The sequence below is a fragment of the Apis laboriosa genome, unplaced genomic scaffold (assembly GCF_014066325.1).
Source record: "Apis laboriosa isolate Shangri-la unplaced genomic scaffold, ASM1406632v1 scaffold1_cov151, whole genome shotgun sequence".
In the NCBI taxonomy this organism is placed as follows: Eukaryota; Metazoa; Arthropoda; class Insecta; order Hymenoptera; family Apidae; genus Apis; species Apis laboriosa.
In genome coordinates, this window is record NW_025222279.1 from 761,077 (window position 1) to 782,308 (window position 21,232).

The 21,232-nt window shown below is 39.4% G+C and overlaps 1 protein-coding gene across 1 annotated transcript in view; it reads left to right on the forward strand.

Moving 5' to 3' along the window:
- Positions 1-20,084: 20,084 nt before the first annotated feature.
- LOC122712209 (probable G-protein coupled receptor Mth-like 1) overlaps positions 20,085-21,232 on the forward strand; it is a 154,757-nt gene continuing 153,609 nt past the window's right edge. Inside the window, exon 1 of the mRNA XM_043931655.1 lies at positions 20,085-21,113. Coding sequence (XP_043787590.1) covers positions 20,590-21,113 — 524 coding nt within the window. The 5' untranslated portion in view covers positions 20,085-20,589. The remainder of the gene's footprint in view (positions 21,114-21,232) is intronic.

Below are 21,232 nucleotides of genomic sequence, written 5' to 3' on the forward strand. Positions count from 1 at the left end.
AATAAGCCGGAAAAATATCGTGTAATTTTGTCCCAGATTGTATATTGTAATATTTACCTCATTTGCATCAGGAGCAGATACAACCATAGCAATATAAATAAATACTAATGTGAGGGTAACCCTCCCGATGAATAATTTCACACTTTTCATGTTTCTTTTCGACACCTTCTTTCGAACCTACGTTCTTTTATTAAATCTGAACTCATATGTACTTATATACTTGAACGTGAACATTAAAACAATCAATTACATAAGCAATATTTGCTTATCGAACGTAATTCATAACTATATTTAATGTCAAGATATAATTTTACTCGTATGAATGTCGTATGAAAATTTTATATCTGTTTGTTCAATTTTAATATCAGAATCGTGACTGAAAATTAATTAAGTTTCATCGATAAAGATTACTTATGAAAATTAAAGTGATTAAAAAAATTTGTCTTCAATATTCAAACACTTTAATATTTAACGTTATTATTAAAATCTATATTCAGTCATAATTGTTGTGCACATAATATATTGTCAATAATTATTTTCTATTTCCAAGATAAAACTTTTATTTCGTATGGTGATTATTCTTGATCGCTATCGATCAATGTAACTTGTGGCTATTCTAGAATTATTGTTGTCTTTTAAATAATTTTCTTTAACAAATAAATTATATATATATCGATTGTTGTTCATACATTCAAAAAATTCATTGAACAAGATAAAAATTTATAAATTGGATTAATAACTGCGGTATTTTCTATCACATACAAAGATATTTTTAAAATTAATAAATTTAGAAATGTAGAATTAATAAATGATAAGTTATTATATAGCTGATAAAATTTTTGTATCGAGTTAATAAACTTAATAAATTATTGTATTATAAATCATATATCCATCGATAAATTACAAAATTAATAAGATATTAAAAATTATAAAAAGTAATTATATTTTATAAATAAGTTTTAAAATATTTACTTGAATCCTGGACAAATGTTATTGATATATCCGTAACATTCGATTTTGCCAAGATATGGTTACCTGATAGAGAAAAGTCAGTTTTATTCTTTCACTCTTTAAATATCAAAACTGTTTAATTTCATGTATAATTTGAAATTGCGTGCAAATTTTCTATTTAAAATATAGCTATTTTATTATATTTATTTGCGTTTTATAACAGCTTTACTCATTAAATGTCGACATACTTATCGATTATTGATAGTTGAGAAGTTATTATTGCGCCAATGTATTACTCTACGAACGGTAAGTCACATACTTTTTGACACAATATAATTTTACATTTAGTCCATGTTCTCTTCTATATTGTTTAAATAAATTCTTCCGTTATTGGCATAATTTCTAGTCATGTGAATCAAGAATCGAAAAACAATTAAAAAGTATAGACAAAGAACTACAAATAAAAGAATAATAGAAGAAAAAAGATAATGTAATATCGAGAATTCCACTTTAGAATACGTGGCGCCATCTGTTGCCTTTAAAACTTACTTGTTTGTTTTGGAATGGCGCCAAGAGATGGCGCTAGTAGTACCGTTTCTGCTCTATCTCCATCCTTTTCCCATTATCTTCTATCCTTTGTTTCTATGTTTCATTTGCGGCACTCTAGAGATGGCGCTAATTTCAATATTTTTACTCTATCTCTGTCCTTCTTCCTCTATCTGTTTTCTTTGTCTTACTTTATACATTTATGCGTATAAAAGTATATAGTACCGATTTCTAATTAATTTTATTATTGTACAACTTATTAATTAAAAATATTAACAGAAACTATTCTATTAATTAAACTATTCTATTAATTTTTATGTATAATAAATACTTTTGAAAAATAATTTGCTTATAATGTATTTCATATACAAAAAATGAACCGATCCTTAATTTTTATCTTACCTTATCCTATCTATACAGAAATTTTATGATATATTTATTTTATAAATTCTATTTAAAATATCATCTGGTATTTAAATATCATATGATAAAAATCTTTAAATTTTTTAATTTTTAAATCTTCTCAAATTCTGTTATATTTATAAATTTATAATATCACATTTTAGTATATTTATTTATATTAAAAGTACAATAACGTACATTTTTGGATATGGAATTTCTTGCAAAAAGTTGCAAAAACTTTATCTTCAATTTTTTTCTATATCAATCAATATCTATATCCTCTGTTCTTAAAAAAATTTTTTCTCTCTTCTCGTGCAGAATTGTTTAACAAATTCCAAGCATTATAATCAAGATATTCGCTTGAATGACGATTATCCCAGAAAAAAGAAAAGAGCATTCGACTCTATCGAAATCATACTTGCGTAAACCTTTAATTAACATGGTTGATCGAATATATACTCGAAAACCATCGTTCCGCATCGAAAACTTGATATCCTTGAAGTTGCGTATCGTTAGACGTATCGTTATCCTTACTGTTATAACGAGAATAATTATTTTCTTTGCCTGACTTCTGCCTCTCGTCAATACAGAGGAGAAACTGATCTGCGAGACAATTTAGATCAAAGATCATCGAGATCAAAGCCGCATAGGCGTCACTGTTCGTTGATATCGGCTTTCCACTCTCTGTTTCCCTTCCGAAACTCTTCCCTTGGTTAAGTAACTTTCCCATAACTAAGTTTCCATGATGTACAATCAATTATTGTCAGATTTGGCGAGCTGATATTTACAATTAAAAAAGGAAATCAACGAATAATTCTTTTCTTCATTTTTTATCGAACGAATCATCCATATTGTCCATTCAAAATTCCAAAATAAATAAATCATTCTTACTTGTACTTCTGTACCACATTATAAAATTTATCTCAAAACATTTGTCCGATAAATAAAAATTTCAATAACGGATCAGAGTCCAAATTTTAAGTCCAAAATTTTATTCGTTAAAAATTTATTCGATACTCCAGCCTTTCAAAAATACTCACAATTTTATTTAAGCCAACGCTTGGCTACAAATTTACATCGAACAATCTCACTGACAAAATCCAATCAACATCCAGCGAAGAAAAATATCATCTGTCCCCTTAGGAGACAGAGAATCTTCTTCGAGTTTCAAAGAATCGAAGAGATATCGGTAGATTAGAAGAAGGCCGTGGTCTTATACCGACGAATCCCGTGGGAATCACCCATCACGGTTAATTCGATTCGAAGTTAATAACCCGCTCAAATCCAAACAGAAACAGAAAGCGACGCGTGTTACGACGCGCCCTGGCCCAACGGCGATCATCAATCTCTCCTCGCCGTCTTCCGGTGAAATATTATGGGCAAGCCAGTGGCTCGACGCGAATTTGCACGCCTCCCCGTTTTACTCTCTCTCCCTTTTCCGCGTTCCTCCTTTTTCGACCCCTCGTTTCCACGTCGCGTCCACGTGGAAATAGCCACTGCCGGCTGAACGATGCGAGCTGTCGCCTCCGCTCCTCGTTTCGCTCTTCTATACACGCTCCTCGTATACCCGAGACTGTCAACGAGTATCCATCCAGTGGTCGGTTAAGTCGTTTGTATAAAAAAAAAGAAAGAAAGAAAGAAAGAAAGAAAAACGAGATCCTCGCCTCGGTGTCATTTTGGATCGTGACCCACATTCGAAACCAAGAACTTGACGATACCAAGTGAATCGAAACTTTGCAAATTTGAATTTGTAAGAGAGGTATATTGGATTATATATGTCATTACATTATCGTATATTTTGAAGACTAAATATATGTAACAGGGAAAAAGAAAGCATAGTGAAAGTAAAAGGGGAGATTATAAGATGCTTATATCAGATTTTTCTATCGAATACCTAAAAATAATAGAGATAGTATTAGTGAAGATATCGGTAAAAAAAGAAAAACGAGGTCCACATTCGAAACGGTATCAAGTGAATCGAAACTTTGCAAATTTGAATTTGTAAGAGGAATATATTGGATTATATACATCGCATTAACATTTTTTAAATTTTTTTATCGAATACATAAATAAAATATAATAAGTAAATTATTAGCGGAGATATCTTCTTGGATGGCAATTTGCTAAGTTTCAAATTTCGCGCTTAATCGATCGCTTAATCGATTCCCGCGAAAAATGCGATATTTATTAGGTCGTAAACGCAGGATGAAGAAATATCGACGCGGAGTCACGTCACAATCGTGCGTCACGCGATCTTAATTAACAACGTAGAACCAATTTGCTGGGTTTAGAGATGCGAAAGGCAAGCGTCGAATCGGTCCCCGGCCGGGTGGTGCAAATTTATAGCGGCCTGTCCGGGCGCAACTTCAAAAGCCGGCTCCTCGATATAAATCAGCGAGAGAGGGGGAGGGATAACGGTGGAAAGGAACCTGGACGAGGAGGAACGAAGATGTACGGCCGTCATTGTTTCGCCGTTTTGGTGTGGCGGTGAGTTGAATAGATCCTGAGCCGAGTCTGAATGAAGGTTAATCCGCATTCATAATCGGCCACGCAACGCGCGCGCACGCACCATCTTAAAGGAGACCTCGTTCCCTCGTTCATCCGTTAATTCTCTCTTTCTTCTGATGCCTGAATGCAGCCGGAAGCCCTTTCACGCGTCCCGATTTCTGTGTGAGAGAGGATCTCTCTCTCTCTCTCTCTCTCTCTCTCTTTCTATTTCTTCTTCCTTCGAATCTTCTTCTCAGCCTCTTCTTCAGCGGCCTCGATCAGCAGCTCCAGCTGAAAAATAAAAAAAAAAAGAAGAGTGTATATGTTCGACATGAAAATCTCGATCTCGATCCTTGGTTAAATCCTGGGCTGGGGCTAACCTGGGACAGTCTAGCCAGGTGGAAACGAGAGAGATAAATGGAGATCGAGGGATTTCGAGGCACCCTAGGATTATTCCCTAGGATATAAGGGGGACGAGTGTGTCGATCGAACGATATTCCTGATGTGTACAGTTTAACCGTTGCCTCTATTATTCCAACTTTTGTTATCCGGATATTGTCGAACGTTCTGTTATCCTTTTTCTTCTGTACTGCTTATTCTGTGACCCAGTATTACGTTCGAGTGGGAACGTGCTCGTGTTAAATGTGAATCTGTTTGTTGGATCAATGTAGTTTAATGTAAATCTGGTGTAATGCTGGAGAGAAACTGATAAGCAGCTTTTACGAAGCTCGAATTTTTTATTCAGAAAAAAAGCTCCTATCGCATTTATAGGTATAATTCTCCCTTATTAGAAAAATTTAGATATTTGTAAAATTGCAGTAAAAATATAATTAACGCAAGTCTTTTTTTTTTAATTTAGAATACAGAATTTCGTTAACGAGTTGTGCTCGATCGTTCCCATCGAACATTCTCTCTTCTCGAAATTCTAGAGATTCTAAAACACGCGATTCAGCACTCGATGAACGGTGAGAGAGGACGGTTACTTCTCTTGGTTTACGTTTTCAGAACTAGCTGGACGAACGTTCGTTCGTTTCTTGGATCTCTGCACTCAGCAGCCGCGTAAACACCGGCCGGCAGCTGCAGATCCTTTCCTCGTAATCGCATCTTATGCACACCTTTGTTCCCAACGTTAGAAATACGAGACGACGGACTTGGCGAAATTTCGTCCTTCTCCAACGTATTCCACAACGTATACAGGCTGAATTTCATCTCGTGTGAGAATTTTTGTTCTAATGTTTGTAATTAAACTGTAAAAGCCCGTGTATTTACGTACATTTAACAGAAATATATAAAAATGTGCATGACACGCATAGAAAGATATAAAATATTCGAAAATAAAGTACGTATCATGAAACAGATCTTTGTTTCAGCTTTATTTCTGTAATTTTGTTTTTAAAATTTTAAATTTCCAAATTATAACACGATTTATCTTTTTAATTAAATCATCTTTCAATTACCCTACATGTATCCCATCTTTAGATCTCGTTAATCAAAAAGACTGAATTATGAATTAGCTTGTAACATTTAAAAACCATCGATCTTAGCTAATTATTAATTAATTTTCTTGCACAAATAAGTAAAAAGTAACAAACGATTGCAAAAGAGAGGGAAAAAAGAAAAACATCGCTAAAAAAAGTGTGTTCTTCGAGATAACTCTGATCCTAGAATCTTTCATCCATTTTTTATTCTTTTATCACAAGATTCTCTGGCAATCTGAAATTCAGTCATCCTCGTTAACCAATTCTAATTATATCAGGAGGCAAGATCGATAGTCGATTTTAAACTCCCTTTAGGCAAACACGTTTGAAACGTTGCTCGATAAACAATCATCGCGCTGCACGCCTCTCCGTCAGACTTTAAAATAGTAACTCGGACAAACGGCGTACATAAGAGACATAACAATGTCGTACAGCGTGCACAACGTTTTCATTGTGTCGTAAAGAAAAAAAAAAAAAAAAAATACGTTTTCCAACGTAATCGAACGTCACGTGACATCTTCATGACTTTAATTAGCAGGTAAACGTGCAATTTTTTTCAGGCACGAGCGAGGCCTCGTTGGACGCTTGGCGACAAGAATCGCCGAGTCGATGTGTTACATCGCTCGAGGATAAGAGGAAGGGGACGGGTGTATAACGGTGACTGTTCGTGATTCGCGTTCATGCGGATTAATCGAACCTGCAGGAGGTCGTGCGAAGTCGATATGCGTATTCGTTGTATCGTTGCATCGCATAAATAATCAAGATATAGAAGGAAACATTTCGAATATAATGATTTTTTTTTTTTTCTCGTTATTTCTCAGGGTTTATTATATGCGAAATGAAGTTCTCCACATGCATACATCTTGGATTTCTAAGTAAGTGAATAGCTTTTTAAATAACTCTACGGAGGAAGTTAATGTCGTTAATCGTGATTGAAGCTATTTTCATTCAGAAAATAAAAAATTCGTCGATTTCTAATTGGTAATTGTTTATTCTATTATCCTATAAAATGTGCGAAGAGATTGAAGAATCATTAGATTATTCAATTGTTATTGTATGCAAGATGTAAAAATATTTATAGAAAATATTATTCTTTGTGATGAATATTTCATTCTTTTAACGAGTGGATAACGAATATTTTATAAAATTAAATTTAAAAATAGAAAAATATTTCAACGAGTTGTTTAGATTAATTATAAAATTAAAATTAAGTACTATGATTACATCCTAAATATGATGAAAAAGACTTTACAAATTACAATTTATAGAATATCAATATTATTAAATATTTTATCCCAAATAACTAAGACTTCATAATAAGAATTCTTCGCAGGGAAACACGAAGATGAATAAATCGTATTTATATTGGAATAGAACCGAACGTAGATTAAAAATTTCATTTGTAGACTTTTATTTTGCTCGATGATTTTATTCCTTCGTGATCAACAATGTTAGAAACTATGCCTATACGAAAATTTATACGATTAATTAAGAGGATTTTCAGGAGACGTGGTTATCGAGATTAGCCAACCGCGGACAAATCTCTGTTGATCCGTCCGTGATACCGGATGGTATCGGTCACGATGCACGTGGTGTAAATAGATAATAAAAGCAGAGGGAAAAGTATCCGGGATAGGCGACTGACCGGCGTCGAATACGACTGCAATCCGTGCTGTTTATCTTCTGTCAACTAGCGATAGGAGAGCTTGCGTTCCACTCCAAAGTCTCGTAACGCCAACTCGACCGAGCACAGCGTTTGGTGCCGCTTTGACGTTTATCGAAGATCAGTTTTTTTTTTTTCTTTCTTTCCCCTCTCTTTATCTTTTCGAGTTGAAATAGCGGCAAAGTTCCGTACCGAGGAATATAAAAACGTTTTAACAGAGCAAACGAACGGATAAAGCGAACGATTTAGATTTCGAATGGATTGGAATTTATATATTCAATTGTTTGAATTTCCCCTGCTATGATGTTATTAATGAGGGGTATCGTTTTATTTTAAAAAATAAAAGAATTTATCCGATTTTTAATATTCGGAATATTGGATAACTCTTTCATAACTTTGATCGCTTTTAACTTTATTCGATGTCTCGATGAAATTCTGAGTAAAATACGGTTCGTAGAAAAAGATAACGCAAGACGCTCTTGCATTACGTTATACTTAGTATGTTAACACTGATATAGTAGTAGATACGAGGCGAGAGAACGGCGATAAATAATATAAATAATCGAAAAATACAGGTGGTTAAACCGTTTTATCTCTTCCTTCGAGATCCACTCTCGATCATTCAATGAACGTATTAAATTCAAATTACACGCATCGTCTACGATGGAACAATCGTAGACGAGAATTGTGCGACATGATTGAAAAGTGAAAAATCTATTATACCAAAGAAAAAAAAAAGAAAAAAAAAAAAGAAAAAAGATAAGAGAGATGAACTGTTACGATGCTGGGTCTGGAGTCGGCATCGTTTAAACCCTGAAGCCAAACATCGCTATCTCATCAAACGCCCACCACGCTTATTTCCTCTCTTTCTCTCCCACGTGTCAATTAGTATCCATCCAAGATTTTCGTCGTTTCTACTTTTTTTTTACTTCCTTTTTTCTTCTTCTTCTTTTTTTCTCACGAAATTCTCTATTTGGAGAACGGCAGGGAGTCATTGAACATTCACTGTAACTTTTAAAATGGTCGTTAAAGGAAATTATACACCGAGGACGTTGAAACGAGAAGCGTTACTTATCCCAAGCAATTAGATACTCGGAAATTACCTTATTTTCGAATCGTTGAGGAGGCTAGTTAATTGTTTGCCGATTAAACTTTGCGGGAAAAATGGCCGTGGTTTATCGTTACACGGCAAACACACACGCGCGCACACGATTGTACCGTCTGAGCAAACATAAACCAAGGGTGTCAGTCATCGGTGAAAAAAGGCACGGGATTTGGTGGAGCGAGTTGAAACTCGCAATAAACGAAACGCACCCTGCTGTTTTTTCGATTGAACGTATCAACTCTCTCCAATATACATCCTTCGATATCACATAATTCCATAGTTCATCGAAGATGTTGCGATTTGATATCCGTTAATCCTTGGTTAAACAAAAGATATATTATTGTTCAAAGAGGCAGTGACAATTAATCGATCGGACGACGTTATTTCTCTTCAACTCCAAAGAACCTCGTTCGATATTTGCGCTTCGAGGTGCTTAATAGTTCATCTTAATCTCCTTCCGGTTTTTGGAGGAAGGATTTTTAACGGAAGGTCGCTCTATTATACGCGTGATAAGAAAGCCATTATGTAAATTATCTATAATGGAACGGGTTGCTTGAAAAACTGCATTAAGCGAGCCTTAAAAACGGGAGTCCGCATAAATAAAGGGCGCATCGATCGGTGATGGAAGAACCGCCATAAACAGTCACTTGCAGGATTAACTACTTGCGCTGGTGAATAAATTTATGATGATTACGGTGAAATTATTAACGAAGCTTCATTACGTGCACGTAATGTAAGGAAATTATGAAGAATTTACGAAGATTTTGAAGGTGTAAATGCATGCATAACGTGCAAAAAAAAAATACATAAAACGTTCAGATTTTATTTCTTCGATATATTAAAGTTTTTATATTCTTTCTTTAACGCGATAAAGCATTGTCAATTATAAATAATAAATTACGTTTACGCGGACAATACGATCTTGCAAATCATTTGCAAACAATAATTCTCATTATTTCAATCAAATTAAAATTCAAATTTCATGGAAAATCGAGAAAAATCTTAATGCATAAATTACAATTTACAATCTTTATTATACGATTTCATCTTCTAAATTTCGCGTCTTTCCAATCTTCTTCCATCGCTTCGCTTCGCTTTATTTAAGTAACGGCATAAATAAGGAATCGATGTTTTTATCTCGGTTGTCTCAACCGAAATTGCAAATTCTCACGAGATGAGACTGAAACATACTTGTTCGAGCATCGAGTACCTCTTTGTTATTATTCTCTCGGGCGGTTCAACCCCTTCCAACACCGGCAAAGATTCCTTCTCGAAGGAAAAAGCGTGCACCAGACGAACATCATCCTCGTCAGGGAGGGAAGTAGCACGTTGCCATCTGTTTCTCTGCGATCGACGCGCGGCCAACCGAGGGGTAAACAGCCCCACGAGGGATCCTCCACCCCCCCAGATCCCTCTCCTCCACCCCCGTGGCAACGTAACGCGTGCCCCACGGAATCGTTCATCCCACGGAATTGCAAGAGTAATCCCCGCCCGGCGCCCTTTCCCCATTTACATAAAAATAATTAAACGGCTCGTTCCAACCGACCCTCAGCCATGGTTTCTCCCATTTTCCTAGCATCTCGTAACACTCCTCGTGAGCGATGGTTTCTCTCGATCGAATCGAGATGCAAATTCGGATTCGGCGACTTTTATAAAATTATTGTAATGTATGTAGATGTCAGATGTGCCAACTTCATCCATCTCTTTCACCATGAATTTTAACGTCCGATCGTAACCGATTGGGGACGATCTCTCGAGAAATAGATTCCAGTTTCGAAGAAATTGTACGTCTCGCTAATCTCTGTCTACTTGGATATCATCCAGTCCCACGTTCTTCCCTATATACTTTAATCGATGTCTCCTCGGATGAGAGAAGTTTCGTTCCATTAATAATTCATATTACACGGCCGATGCATCTCTGTCATCGGTATCGAGGATACGATCGATCCGTTCCCCAAGCAACGCCACAAAAGAGCCAGCCCCCGCATTCGGTGTTTTATTCGGCCTCATCTCCCACTCGGTCGTCATTAACCTCCCCCCAAAGTTCCTATTACCACCACGGTGGGCTCTAACCATCCCTCGAACGATGACATCGAGATGAAAGGGAGGAAGAAGAAAAAAATATATATATATCAAAAAGTTTCGCTCGTGGGACGATGGTATTGCGCCGCGATCGAAGCGTGTGATTCTTTATCGAGAAACAAGTGGAAGAGGGTGGAATCGTCATCGTGGAATCGTTTGAGGAGGGGTTGGAAAATTTCGAGGGTGGGAAGTTTCGATCGGGTAAAAGACGATGGAAGGAAAGAATTCGGTTTGGACGTGGAGGATGGCACTGTTGCACCCCGCGTGGACACGTGTTACGTGAGGCAGAGACGCGTGAAAGCATCCATCAAGACCAGCATGGTGCACCGCGAGCGAGCATGGTACAGCTGGCAAGCTCCGTTCTACCGTGTCGAAGCTCCGTTTCGCTGGGTGGGCAGCGAAGCCTTGGCTGCTGGTTGAATCGAACGTGGCCCATGAGGGGTGGGAGAAGTGTACGCGACTTGGGGGCAGAATTCGCGAGGGTTGCCCCCAAGACGAGGGACAAAAGAGGTGAGGAGGGTGAAGGAGCGGCGGTATTCCGGCGGATAACGTTGGATCGCGTTAGGTGAACTCGATTGGGGTGCCTACGCAGCCGGAACCGAACGGTGGATGGAAACCTCTTCGTCATCCCCGACAGGCATTTTTTTTCTCCAACAACTTCCACCCCCTTATCGGACAATTTTGATCGATATCTTTAATTTTTGCTCGACGATTCGCGACGATTCCTCCCCCATTCCTCCTTTGATTTCTCTCGTTAAGAAGAACGTGGAGAATGAAGGAAAAGGCGAGAAGAAGAATCTTAACGTCTTGAATCGTATTGTCTTGGAAAATTTTGCAAATGATTTTCTTTAAATTATAAAATAAAGATTTTTCGCGCGATAATCGAGTAGAAAGGAAGAGTAGAGTAGAATTGAGATGGAGAAATGACGATTATGGGAGAAATAGAAGTGTAGAAACATCGGATGGTTGGAAAACAGTTTACCTTTTCGTAAATTAACGCGCGTTTACCTCCCCGTTTTACGATGTATCCCTCTCTTTGAAGAAAATCACGGCCATAGATTCGCCCCGCGTTGTTCTCCGCCCTTGTAGCCCCGGCTCCTTTGTCGACCGGTTAAACTTTCATATTTCTATGCATCTTGTAACGAGTCGAAACGCGCCAACTTCATTCTTCCTGGCTGCGTACCTTCTTGCCGCCAGACACGCTAGAAAAACGATGCTATTAATATTAACGCGGCTCCAAGCGGGATCCAATGTTCCGCAAGTTTCGAAGTTTACCCCCGACAGTGAGGTGTATGAAACGTTTTGTTATAGCGAAGTTATAGCGAATTTCGCGCTTGATTTTTGAAATTAACGAACTACAGCTTCGTTCACGAATATCAAGATATTATAGAAGATACAACAAACTGGTGACATCGTTGACGTTAGTAAAAATTTTAACAGTCATTGTTCACTCGAAATTTTCGATTGGAAAAAATACAAGATCCTAAAACGCTTTCTTAATCAAAACTAACTGTTCTCTCTTTTGATTTGAAGCATCCTAAGTCCTTTGATTTTGATACTTAAAAAAAAATAAATAAATAAATAAAAACCTTTTTAGCTTAAAATATCTTTTTATCTCCGCTTCGAGGCTAATTATATTGGCGAAAGATCGCCAGGTATTTTAACGATTGCCCACGCGCAACAACATCGTCCGGATATCTCGGAAAATTTCAAGGGGTGCGGATCAGATAATACGTAATCTAAGGATCGCGGAGCAAGGGGTGCATTGTGCGCGACGTGCACGAGGGTGTATTAAGTGCGCGTCCGTATATAGCTCATTCGACGGAATCACGATCGTAGATAAAGTCCCTGTCACGATCTCTGGACGGCCGTTCGTTTTCCTCCGTGTTCATTATACAAACGCGATGGTTTACATCCGGAACTCGCTTAACGTCTGTTCCGTCTTCGCCACGGACGATCAACAATCTGGTCGGCGGACGACGATGGAACGAGCTCGTCGTCGCTCCGATTCATCGTCATATCTGCGATTTATCTCGGGCAGGATGAGACGCGTTCAGACACGGGATAGATAATACGTTCGACATATTTAACGTTGACGTTGGATGGAACGAACGAATGGCCCATTAAGCCGGCAAATATTTCTTAGAATGTCGAATCAAGCGTAAACGTAGCGATGAAATTACGTTGGCGATTGTGAAGAAAAAAAAGAAACGATGAAATATTTATTTATGCCTCGTCTATATTCGTATCTCTTTTGTATCTGTCGTGGATCGATCCGGTCGATGGGTTCGTTTATCATCGATGCTTTTTAATATGGAACCCGTGGCTCGCTGATTCGAGGCGAGATTTCACGAAGCAAGCGGTGAAAGCATCGTCGCCTAATATTTTCGCCATTTTCACGGCGATTGCACGTGGCCCCATGGTCGAATATCGCCCAATGAAACATCCATTTCCGGGAACTTGTCGATTCAGGAAGGCTGGCAAATGTTCCAGAAATTGCATCCCTTTCATTCCATAAATTCGATCGTGATCAACTACCGGCTAAAATTGCTTTCGCCGATTTATTTCGCTACAGATACAATCGATCGTATTCGTACGTAAGTTTCGAAAAGAAACGAAGTTGGCGACTGTGAATCTGTAATGAGGTTGAAACGGACCAGGCGCCAGTTCCGCGCGCGTGATGATACACGGAATGACGGAGGGCAGTCTCGTCACAATCGTACAAGGCTGTCGAAACGAGGCAATTCATCATGTACCTCGTTCCATGAAGAACGGAAAGGGAAGAGGAGGAACGATGAGGAGGCGAGAAGCGGAAGCAGGAAGAAGGGAATCGTTCCTGAAAAGGACGGAAAAACACGGATAGTTGAGAGGACGAAGAAGGGACGAACGAGGAAGGGACGAGATGAAGAGAGAAGTGGAAATAGGAAAAAGAGAGGAATGGTTGCAGGGTCTACACCCTTGCACGCACTCGACGCATCAATCTTCTTTGCCAACAATGTTCGCGTAAATTACCCTCATCGATATCAAAGTGACGAGGGTGGCAGCCGGCTGCGTCGGTGTTGCCTGGTGTGGCGGAAGAGAGACCAGCCCTTATCTCGCGCCAGTCAGAAAATTGAGTTTACAAAGATTCCATCGAGGAGCAGAAGGCTCTTACCGAGGCAGCCGGCAAACGTCACTCGCACGATACCAGCCTTTCCTGTTCCCCGTTCTGAAATTCTACGCTGTTTCAATCCCTATTCTCGTATCTAAATTCCTTCTAAAAGGTATATACTGTCGGAGCACCAAGTCCGTTATAAAATCGAGAGATATCGACGGAAAGGATCCAACAGATCTGGAAACAATGAGCAGAGATATGATGAATGTGATACACGTTTCTCCGCGGCAAGAGTAGAAGGTCGAGTTTTACGATTCCAAGGGTCATCATATACCTGTACGAGCTAAGTCTTAAGTCTCTGTCGGTCCCAACCAAATATACCTGCATCAATTATTGCCTGTTTAGAAATTCTACGACCTTCTGGCCTGTATAACCGATCCGGTCAACGTGGTAAACTCTCTGTGAATCCGCAATTAACCGGTCCGGATCCTTTTCCAAGTAATCTTTTACTCAAACTTTTTGTTCCTGCCATTGAACCTTTGGGAACTTGTTTCTGTTACACGACATTGGTATTCGAGTCGTTTTACAAGCTCGTTCAGTCGCGTGCCTGCGTTCACTTTAAGTGAACTCCCAATTGAGCCACGTACACGTCTTATCTCCAACTTTATGATTTTCATATCGAAGGGTCGTTGTTTCAGGGGTAAAAATTACCCTCGATAAAGAAACGGGGCGCCGAAGTTTGGAAAAAAAAGTAAAAAAAAAAAAAGAAAAAAGAAGTCTAATCGTTAAAAGCATGCGAGAAAATTCAACGAGGAAAGCGTTGGATCTCGAGGAATACACACGAGTTGACCAACGTACTGAGCGCGTACAACAGACAGCGCAATCGGCCCATAAATTTCCAAGCGATAGCACGGTTCGGTGGTGGCGTAGCCTAGCTCGAGCGTGCTTCCGATATGTATGTACGCTCGTCCGAAACACGGCCTTAAATTTTCTTCAGACGCTTTCGAGCCGCGCTAAGCAAAAGGGAGAACGTGGACACGGTGCGAAGTTTTCGCGGGGAGAAAAGATTAGAGGCGCGCGCGAAAGTTTTCGCGGGGCTGTTTTGGCGTCGACGATACTCGGTTTAATGTAGCGTTATGATCTTTATGGGGAGGGGAGGGGAACGTTTATAGGCCATTACGATTGAGTTTTCGCCCTGGAACGACGCACCCTCGAATATTTTTCTACCGCTCTTCTCCGCTCCTGTTATTGATAACTCGATCTCACGGAAGAATTATACTGATATATGATCGTGATTATCGTAGGTAAGATTGGTTATAGAAAATATAGCAATCGAAAGATATTCTACGAAAGAAATCATTTTATGTATTTTTTAAATATCCGATCGATATTCGGATATTGTTTCGCGCGGATAATCGTTCGGGATATAAAAAAAAGAGGGTGAAAAGAAAGAAGAGCTCGTTAATCGTGGCTGCCCTCTTTCTAGCACCGTTCTTCATGTTTAATTGCGCCTGCGTATAATTTCCACTTTCGCCGGCTCTCCTCGGCTACTACTCTCTCTCTTCGCGCACTAATGAAAATCTCCGGTTAACAGGATCATCAGCGACGAATTAAGCGAATTTCCGGTAATCGCGAAGCCTTCCAGGATCTTTAATTAACGAAGCTTATTTTAATCATCCCCGATCAGGACCGTGACTGATTCTCACTGCGTTAATAATCGCGTTTCCGTTGGAAAAACTTGTATCTGAGTCGCCGTGTTGAGAGCCGGTCGTCGGTCACGACACGATGATAAATTCTATCGGCGTCGAGTGTATCGCGCGATCGCCACTGCGGACGAAATTAATTGGTCCAGGAGCCGGCCTTGTTTTTTCATAGATTTATCGGCGCCGGATATTAAGACGATATTATCTTTAATTTTCGTCAGAGCAACGTCATTTCATGGTGTATTACGTGTTGATCGTACGATGATAATGATAAGAAGGATAATTGCTACTAGAAAATGTATGTATCGGCGTATAATTACGCGGTGAAACACGAGACGTACAAGGTGGACCACCTAACGCGATTGCTTCGATTATTCTTGTTATTAGCCAAGATCGATTGAATCTTTTTTTTTATTATGGATTATATACGATTTTAAAGGATCATTAACTCTTTCGTGTCCAATTTCTTTTTTATTAAAGTAATATGAATCTACGTATCAATAATTTTCTAATAATTCATTGATTCTTCTAAATTCAAACGGATTAATCGATTTGATAAATAATGATTTCATTCATTATTTTATGAAATTCGAATATTTAGAACACGTCATGAATTTTAATCGCATATATTATCTGACAAAATTATTATATCGAAATTTTCTTTCGCGTATTAAACTTTATTTATTAAAGTTCTAAAACTTATGAGCAATGGTGTATGAAATTTCCCAGTTCTGCGCAAACTCTTGACGCCACGATTATCTCGGACGAGAGGTTCCTTCGACAAGAAGCGTGTTAATTTTCCCCGGTTGGCCGTTGTTTCGTGATCGCTATGATCGACGACGTTACTCCCACGAGTCCTCGTATTTATGGGGCTCGAGATTAGCTCGCGAGACCCCTGCTGTAACCTTTGAAACGGCGACGAGGAAGAGACTTTTACGACATTGCCACGTAATCGAACGACGTTATCATAAACCCTGCCGCATGAGTAACTTTATTGCCTCGCGTTTACCCCTTTTCTGGATGCGTTGTCCTACCTATTTTGCATTCTTATATATACGTATATATATATATACACATTTATCCACCATCTCTTAAGCCATTTCCATATATCGATACGTCGAAAGGAACACGAAAATTCGTTCGATAAACCCTTACTAAAAGCATTCTAAAGAGAAATAACAGGAGAAACAAAAATTTCACGGTATTTCGCGTACACCGTATGCGAATACTTTGCAGAAAATTCTACGAGATCACCCTTATAAACTATCGCAATCATTCACGACGATTCCTCCGCGAGACTCCTGAATATTTCGCGTCGATCACCGTTGCATCTTTCGTTTCATTTTCGTCGTTTCGCCACCCGTTCGATTGGTTCAATTAGCGCGTTGAAACAAAAGCAAACGAAAACCCGTTCGATCGGGTTTTACAATTTATAAACGAGATAAAGGGTGAAGGGAGGGATGGGAGAGGGGGTAGGATGCGGATTATCGTTTAGCCCCGAAGCGCATTATTTTCGCGATACGATCACCGGATACGCAATATCCTCGATTCCCTTAATGAGTAACGGTCGATCGAGCAATGATTTCGCCGGATTTCGAAATCGTCCGAGCAACAAGGTTCGATCAAACCTGACCGTCTGGCCCTTCTCCCTACTGGTCGAGACACGGCCGAGCCATGGGGGGGTAGATAAAATCTGTATTACGTTTAGGGGGATGTAGCGCGTGCGCCCCCGTGCGCAAACCTATTAACGTGCGTGCACGCGTTACGTCGGTGCGCGTATATGTACGTACACGTGAGGGAATGGGAAAGAGATAGAGGCGACCCGAGCGAGATCGTTCCTCGATCCTCGTGATTTACGCGTGCCAGTGCTGCTTCGAATTCCAAAGCTGCCTATTAACCCTGGTGCAGCGGGATAACTGCACCTCTCTCTTCCTCTCTCTCTATATATATTATATTATATATATATTGTATGTGTATATATCTCGTGGTGCGTTCGTACGAAATTTGAAAAACGATTTTATCGGTGAGAGCCGATTGCACAGGCTGGGCTCGAGCGGTAGCCGCGATATTTCAACCGTTCGGGGACAGCCGCGTAATTGCGGCATACATCTCCGACCTTAATTTCGTTATAAGCTTCGCATTAAGGCGGAAAAAAAATTGCAGCTGGCCTAGCGACAAACAATTTGCCTTTCTTAAGCCTCGTTCAGATTAGAGTCATTTAATCTTTCCAAGTGAAGGTTTGTAGTTAACGAATGTTCGTAACAAATTCGAATCGTAAGATTCTTAATGTAATAAGGTATAGTGTATTTATTAATATTATTGAAGATTTTTTAAATATCTTTCTGCTTTTCTGAAAGAACGGAAATCGACGAGAGTTTTTTCTTTCGATAAGAATTTTTCGATAATTGTTTAAAAGTATAATAATTATAAACGGCGTCGAAGAAAGTTTCGCGTAATGTTCCGTAATAATTTCAAATAACTCTCTGACTAATCTAGACTCTCTGGTTAAACGAGACTTGACGTTGGTTTTCCCTTCTCCTTTCATCGTTTTTCGACTTTTTTCCACGACTCGTAACACTTGGCGGTTACTTGGCGCTAAGGATACTTTAATTGACAAAATTTCGCAGACACACCGCCAGCAAACCGCGGCGGTAGACATAAATTTCCAATTTTCGCCTCGCAGAAATGGCGAAGAAGTTTAATTGCCACCGTCCGAAAGTTTTAAAGCGTTTCCGCTTGTCGGCTCGGAACAGTGTCTTGTTTGTCCCTTCGACGGTGGTAAAAAGGCGCCGTCCAAGCGGTTTTTACCCCGAGAAAGCTTCTCCTCCCCGCGAGAATAATGGCCGTCGTTCGAAACAATTTTCAACCGTGTTATAATCGAACGCCCGAGAAACTTTCGATGTTTGCGCTCTGATCGATCGTCAGCCGGAAGTTTCGCGAGAATTTCTTTTTTTTCTTTTTTTCTTACAACGCGTTTCTTCCCTCCCGCAATACAGTTTGCCAGTTTAATTACAAAATACCGGCGAGAATCTCGAAGAATCTCGTTTCTTCGGAGGGATTTTTCTTCGTATCGAGATTAAATCCGCGGAGAGGAAATGGGTGAAATAGCAGGATTCGAGGGATATAGGCGGTAACGAAGATCGAAAGACGGTTCACAGAACAGTGTCTGTCCGATCTGGCCTCGTTGAACGGGATCGTGCTGTACGCTGTTAATCTCGCGCCGCACATAACGCGACTATAAATTACTGGAACGAGCGGGTGAGCACTACGTGGAAAGTGTGCTCACCGTGTCTTGGGTAGGTAGCAGCCTTCGGTGGATGGTTTATGAACTCGGTCTTGCGTTACTGTTACCTTGATTCTCGGTCATTATCATCGGTCGACCTGCACGCGATCGGAAACTCACCCCGTATCGGTGGATCGGGTCGCGGCCAGGAAGTTTGCACGGTGAAAATAAATAGGCGGAGATGGTAATTTCGCGATATCGGTGCCCGTATGATCGTGAATGTATTTATTTTGTCAATAATAATGAACGCAAGGGGCGGCGTATGTATATTTTCTCACAAATTCCGGCCGAGCATTGTATCATCCCGGAAGCGGCGTATACATAAGATTTCAGATCTTGGCGAGCGATTTTCTCTGGATTCCCGGCTCGTTTAACTTGCCTAACGTCGTGCGAAATTTCCAGATTCTCGTCGTTATTTTACGCTAGGTATTTTTAATCGAACGTGTTCTCGGTCACGTACGATTTCGCGCGTGTATTGTTGGAAACGATATTTCACCGAAAAATAATTTGAGCATTGGTTACTTTGTAATAACAGATGTTGACTTTGGGTTATACGAGTAGATAGAAATTACTTGGATATTCAAATTTCTCGCGAAGAGAACAGAAATTTGAACAGATGAGTAAAACGGTTTAAAATTTCATCCCATCAAAATAAATTCAAGTCAAGATCTATTCTAAATTTTCCCAAATAAATATCTTTATTTCGATTTTAATAAAAGCAAATTGAAATAATAAACAGAATCGGAGAATTTTAGTTATTTTCGTCTGATACATCGATAAATTAATCAATTAATTAATCTTAAATCTTTCATCGTAATTTTCCCAAAATAAGTTATCGAAAAGAAATATGGAAAAGAATTTCGATTATTTTTCTCATTCGTAAATTAAAAAATTCTCCAAAAGAATGAAATATCTTCATCTTAACTTTCACCGACATCGTAAACAAAAGTGCGGAAATGGCGAGAAGAATCGAAAAGAAGAACGGAAGACAAGTTTCCCAAGGAACAACGGAAGGGTTCCACGCAAGGTACCGTTGTACTTCCGGCAAAGAAGCAAGGTAGTGGGAGGAAGCACGTGGTTGCTCGAACTCACCCCACGAGAGACGAACATTATTGTGAGAAGATCCGACGTGAAGAAAGAAGAAGGTTAGGTGGTTGAATAAGGGCGGGAGCGGTGAAAGGCTGCGCGCGCAACACCGAGCACGCTGCCGCCGGTGGCTCGAGAGCCAGCCGCGTGGTCGGCCTGCTTCAGTAACTTCGATACCTTCGAGCGAGTGAGTCACGTCCGATCTCGAACCCGTCCGCCTATCGAGATATCGCGCCAAAATATTTCTATCTACGATTATTTCGTGTTAATTTTCGTCGATATTCTATCGTGTCGTTAATAACGTCGCGATTCGTTTGTCCACAATGAGAAAAAGACTGATTGGCTTATTGCGTTTTATATAATGTAATAAACGTATACTGGAATGGTGTATAACCTGTTTGTAAACACGACAGACGCGTGACCCAAACGACTCAAAATTCTCGTATATTCTACGCCGAACATGAAATTGAATATTCGTCGCGAAGAGTGAGTGAATTTTGACGCAATTATATACGATACGCAATTATTATATTTGTGAAATTTTGACGATAGTGGCGTCTGTGGCGTCTGTCCAAACATCGAACAATCGAACTTTCAAATCGATCGCTGATTGGCTATATCGAATGAGCGATTTTTCCATGTAGTGTCGTTCGTCTGATTTTATTCTTCGGTCACATTCGTTCATTCCATTGTTTCCAAAGTTTTCACTATGAAGGTGATCTACTTTTTCACGATTCTCTGGACACTAGCTGTTTCTACGTTCTGCGAGCCAGTGAACGAACCTCCGAAAACGAAACTGACGATTCTAAAATGTTGTCGACACATGGAGGAGTTGGAGAAAGAATTGGACAATGACATGGACGCCAAGTCTCGTTGCGTATCGACTCAATTCGATTGGAAACCTGTCATCTATTCGCCTTCCAAACAAAAGATGTTGGATACTCCGCCAGAAGAATGGAATATCGTCGAAGGAAAGAAGCCAGATTGCAAAGACAATTCGGTGTTAACCTATGTGCCGTACAGACACACGAATCCATTCGTAATCATGGACGATGGTCGCGTGCTTCCCGACATACACGTGAACGACACATTCGAACCGAACGAATACTGCGCCGATTCTAATGCCTTGCTCGTGTGTATGAAAAATAAAATGAACGGCAGTCATGCAGCTAATACGATGAGGCCACGAGTTAGACAATGCTGTGGAGAAAATGCGGCTTTCTACGAAGAAATGTAAGTATTTTGATATAATCTCATCTCATGGAATTTTCATAGGTCTTGTTTATATTTGTTTAGTTCGCGTGATAAGAAAATAAGTCTGATAATTTAGGTTATTGGTAAAAACGTTAAGG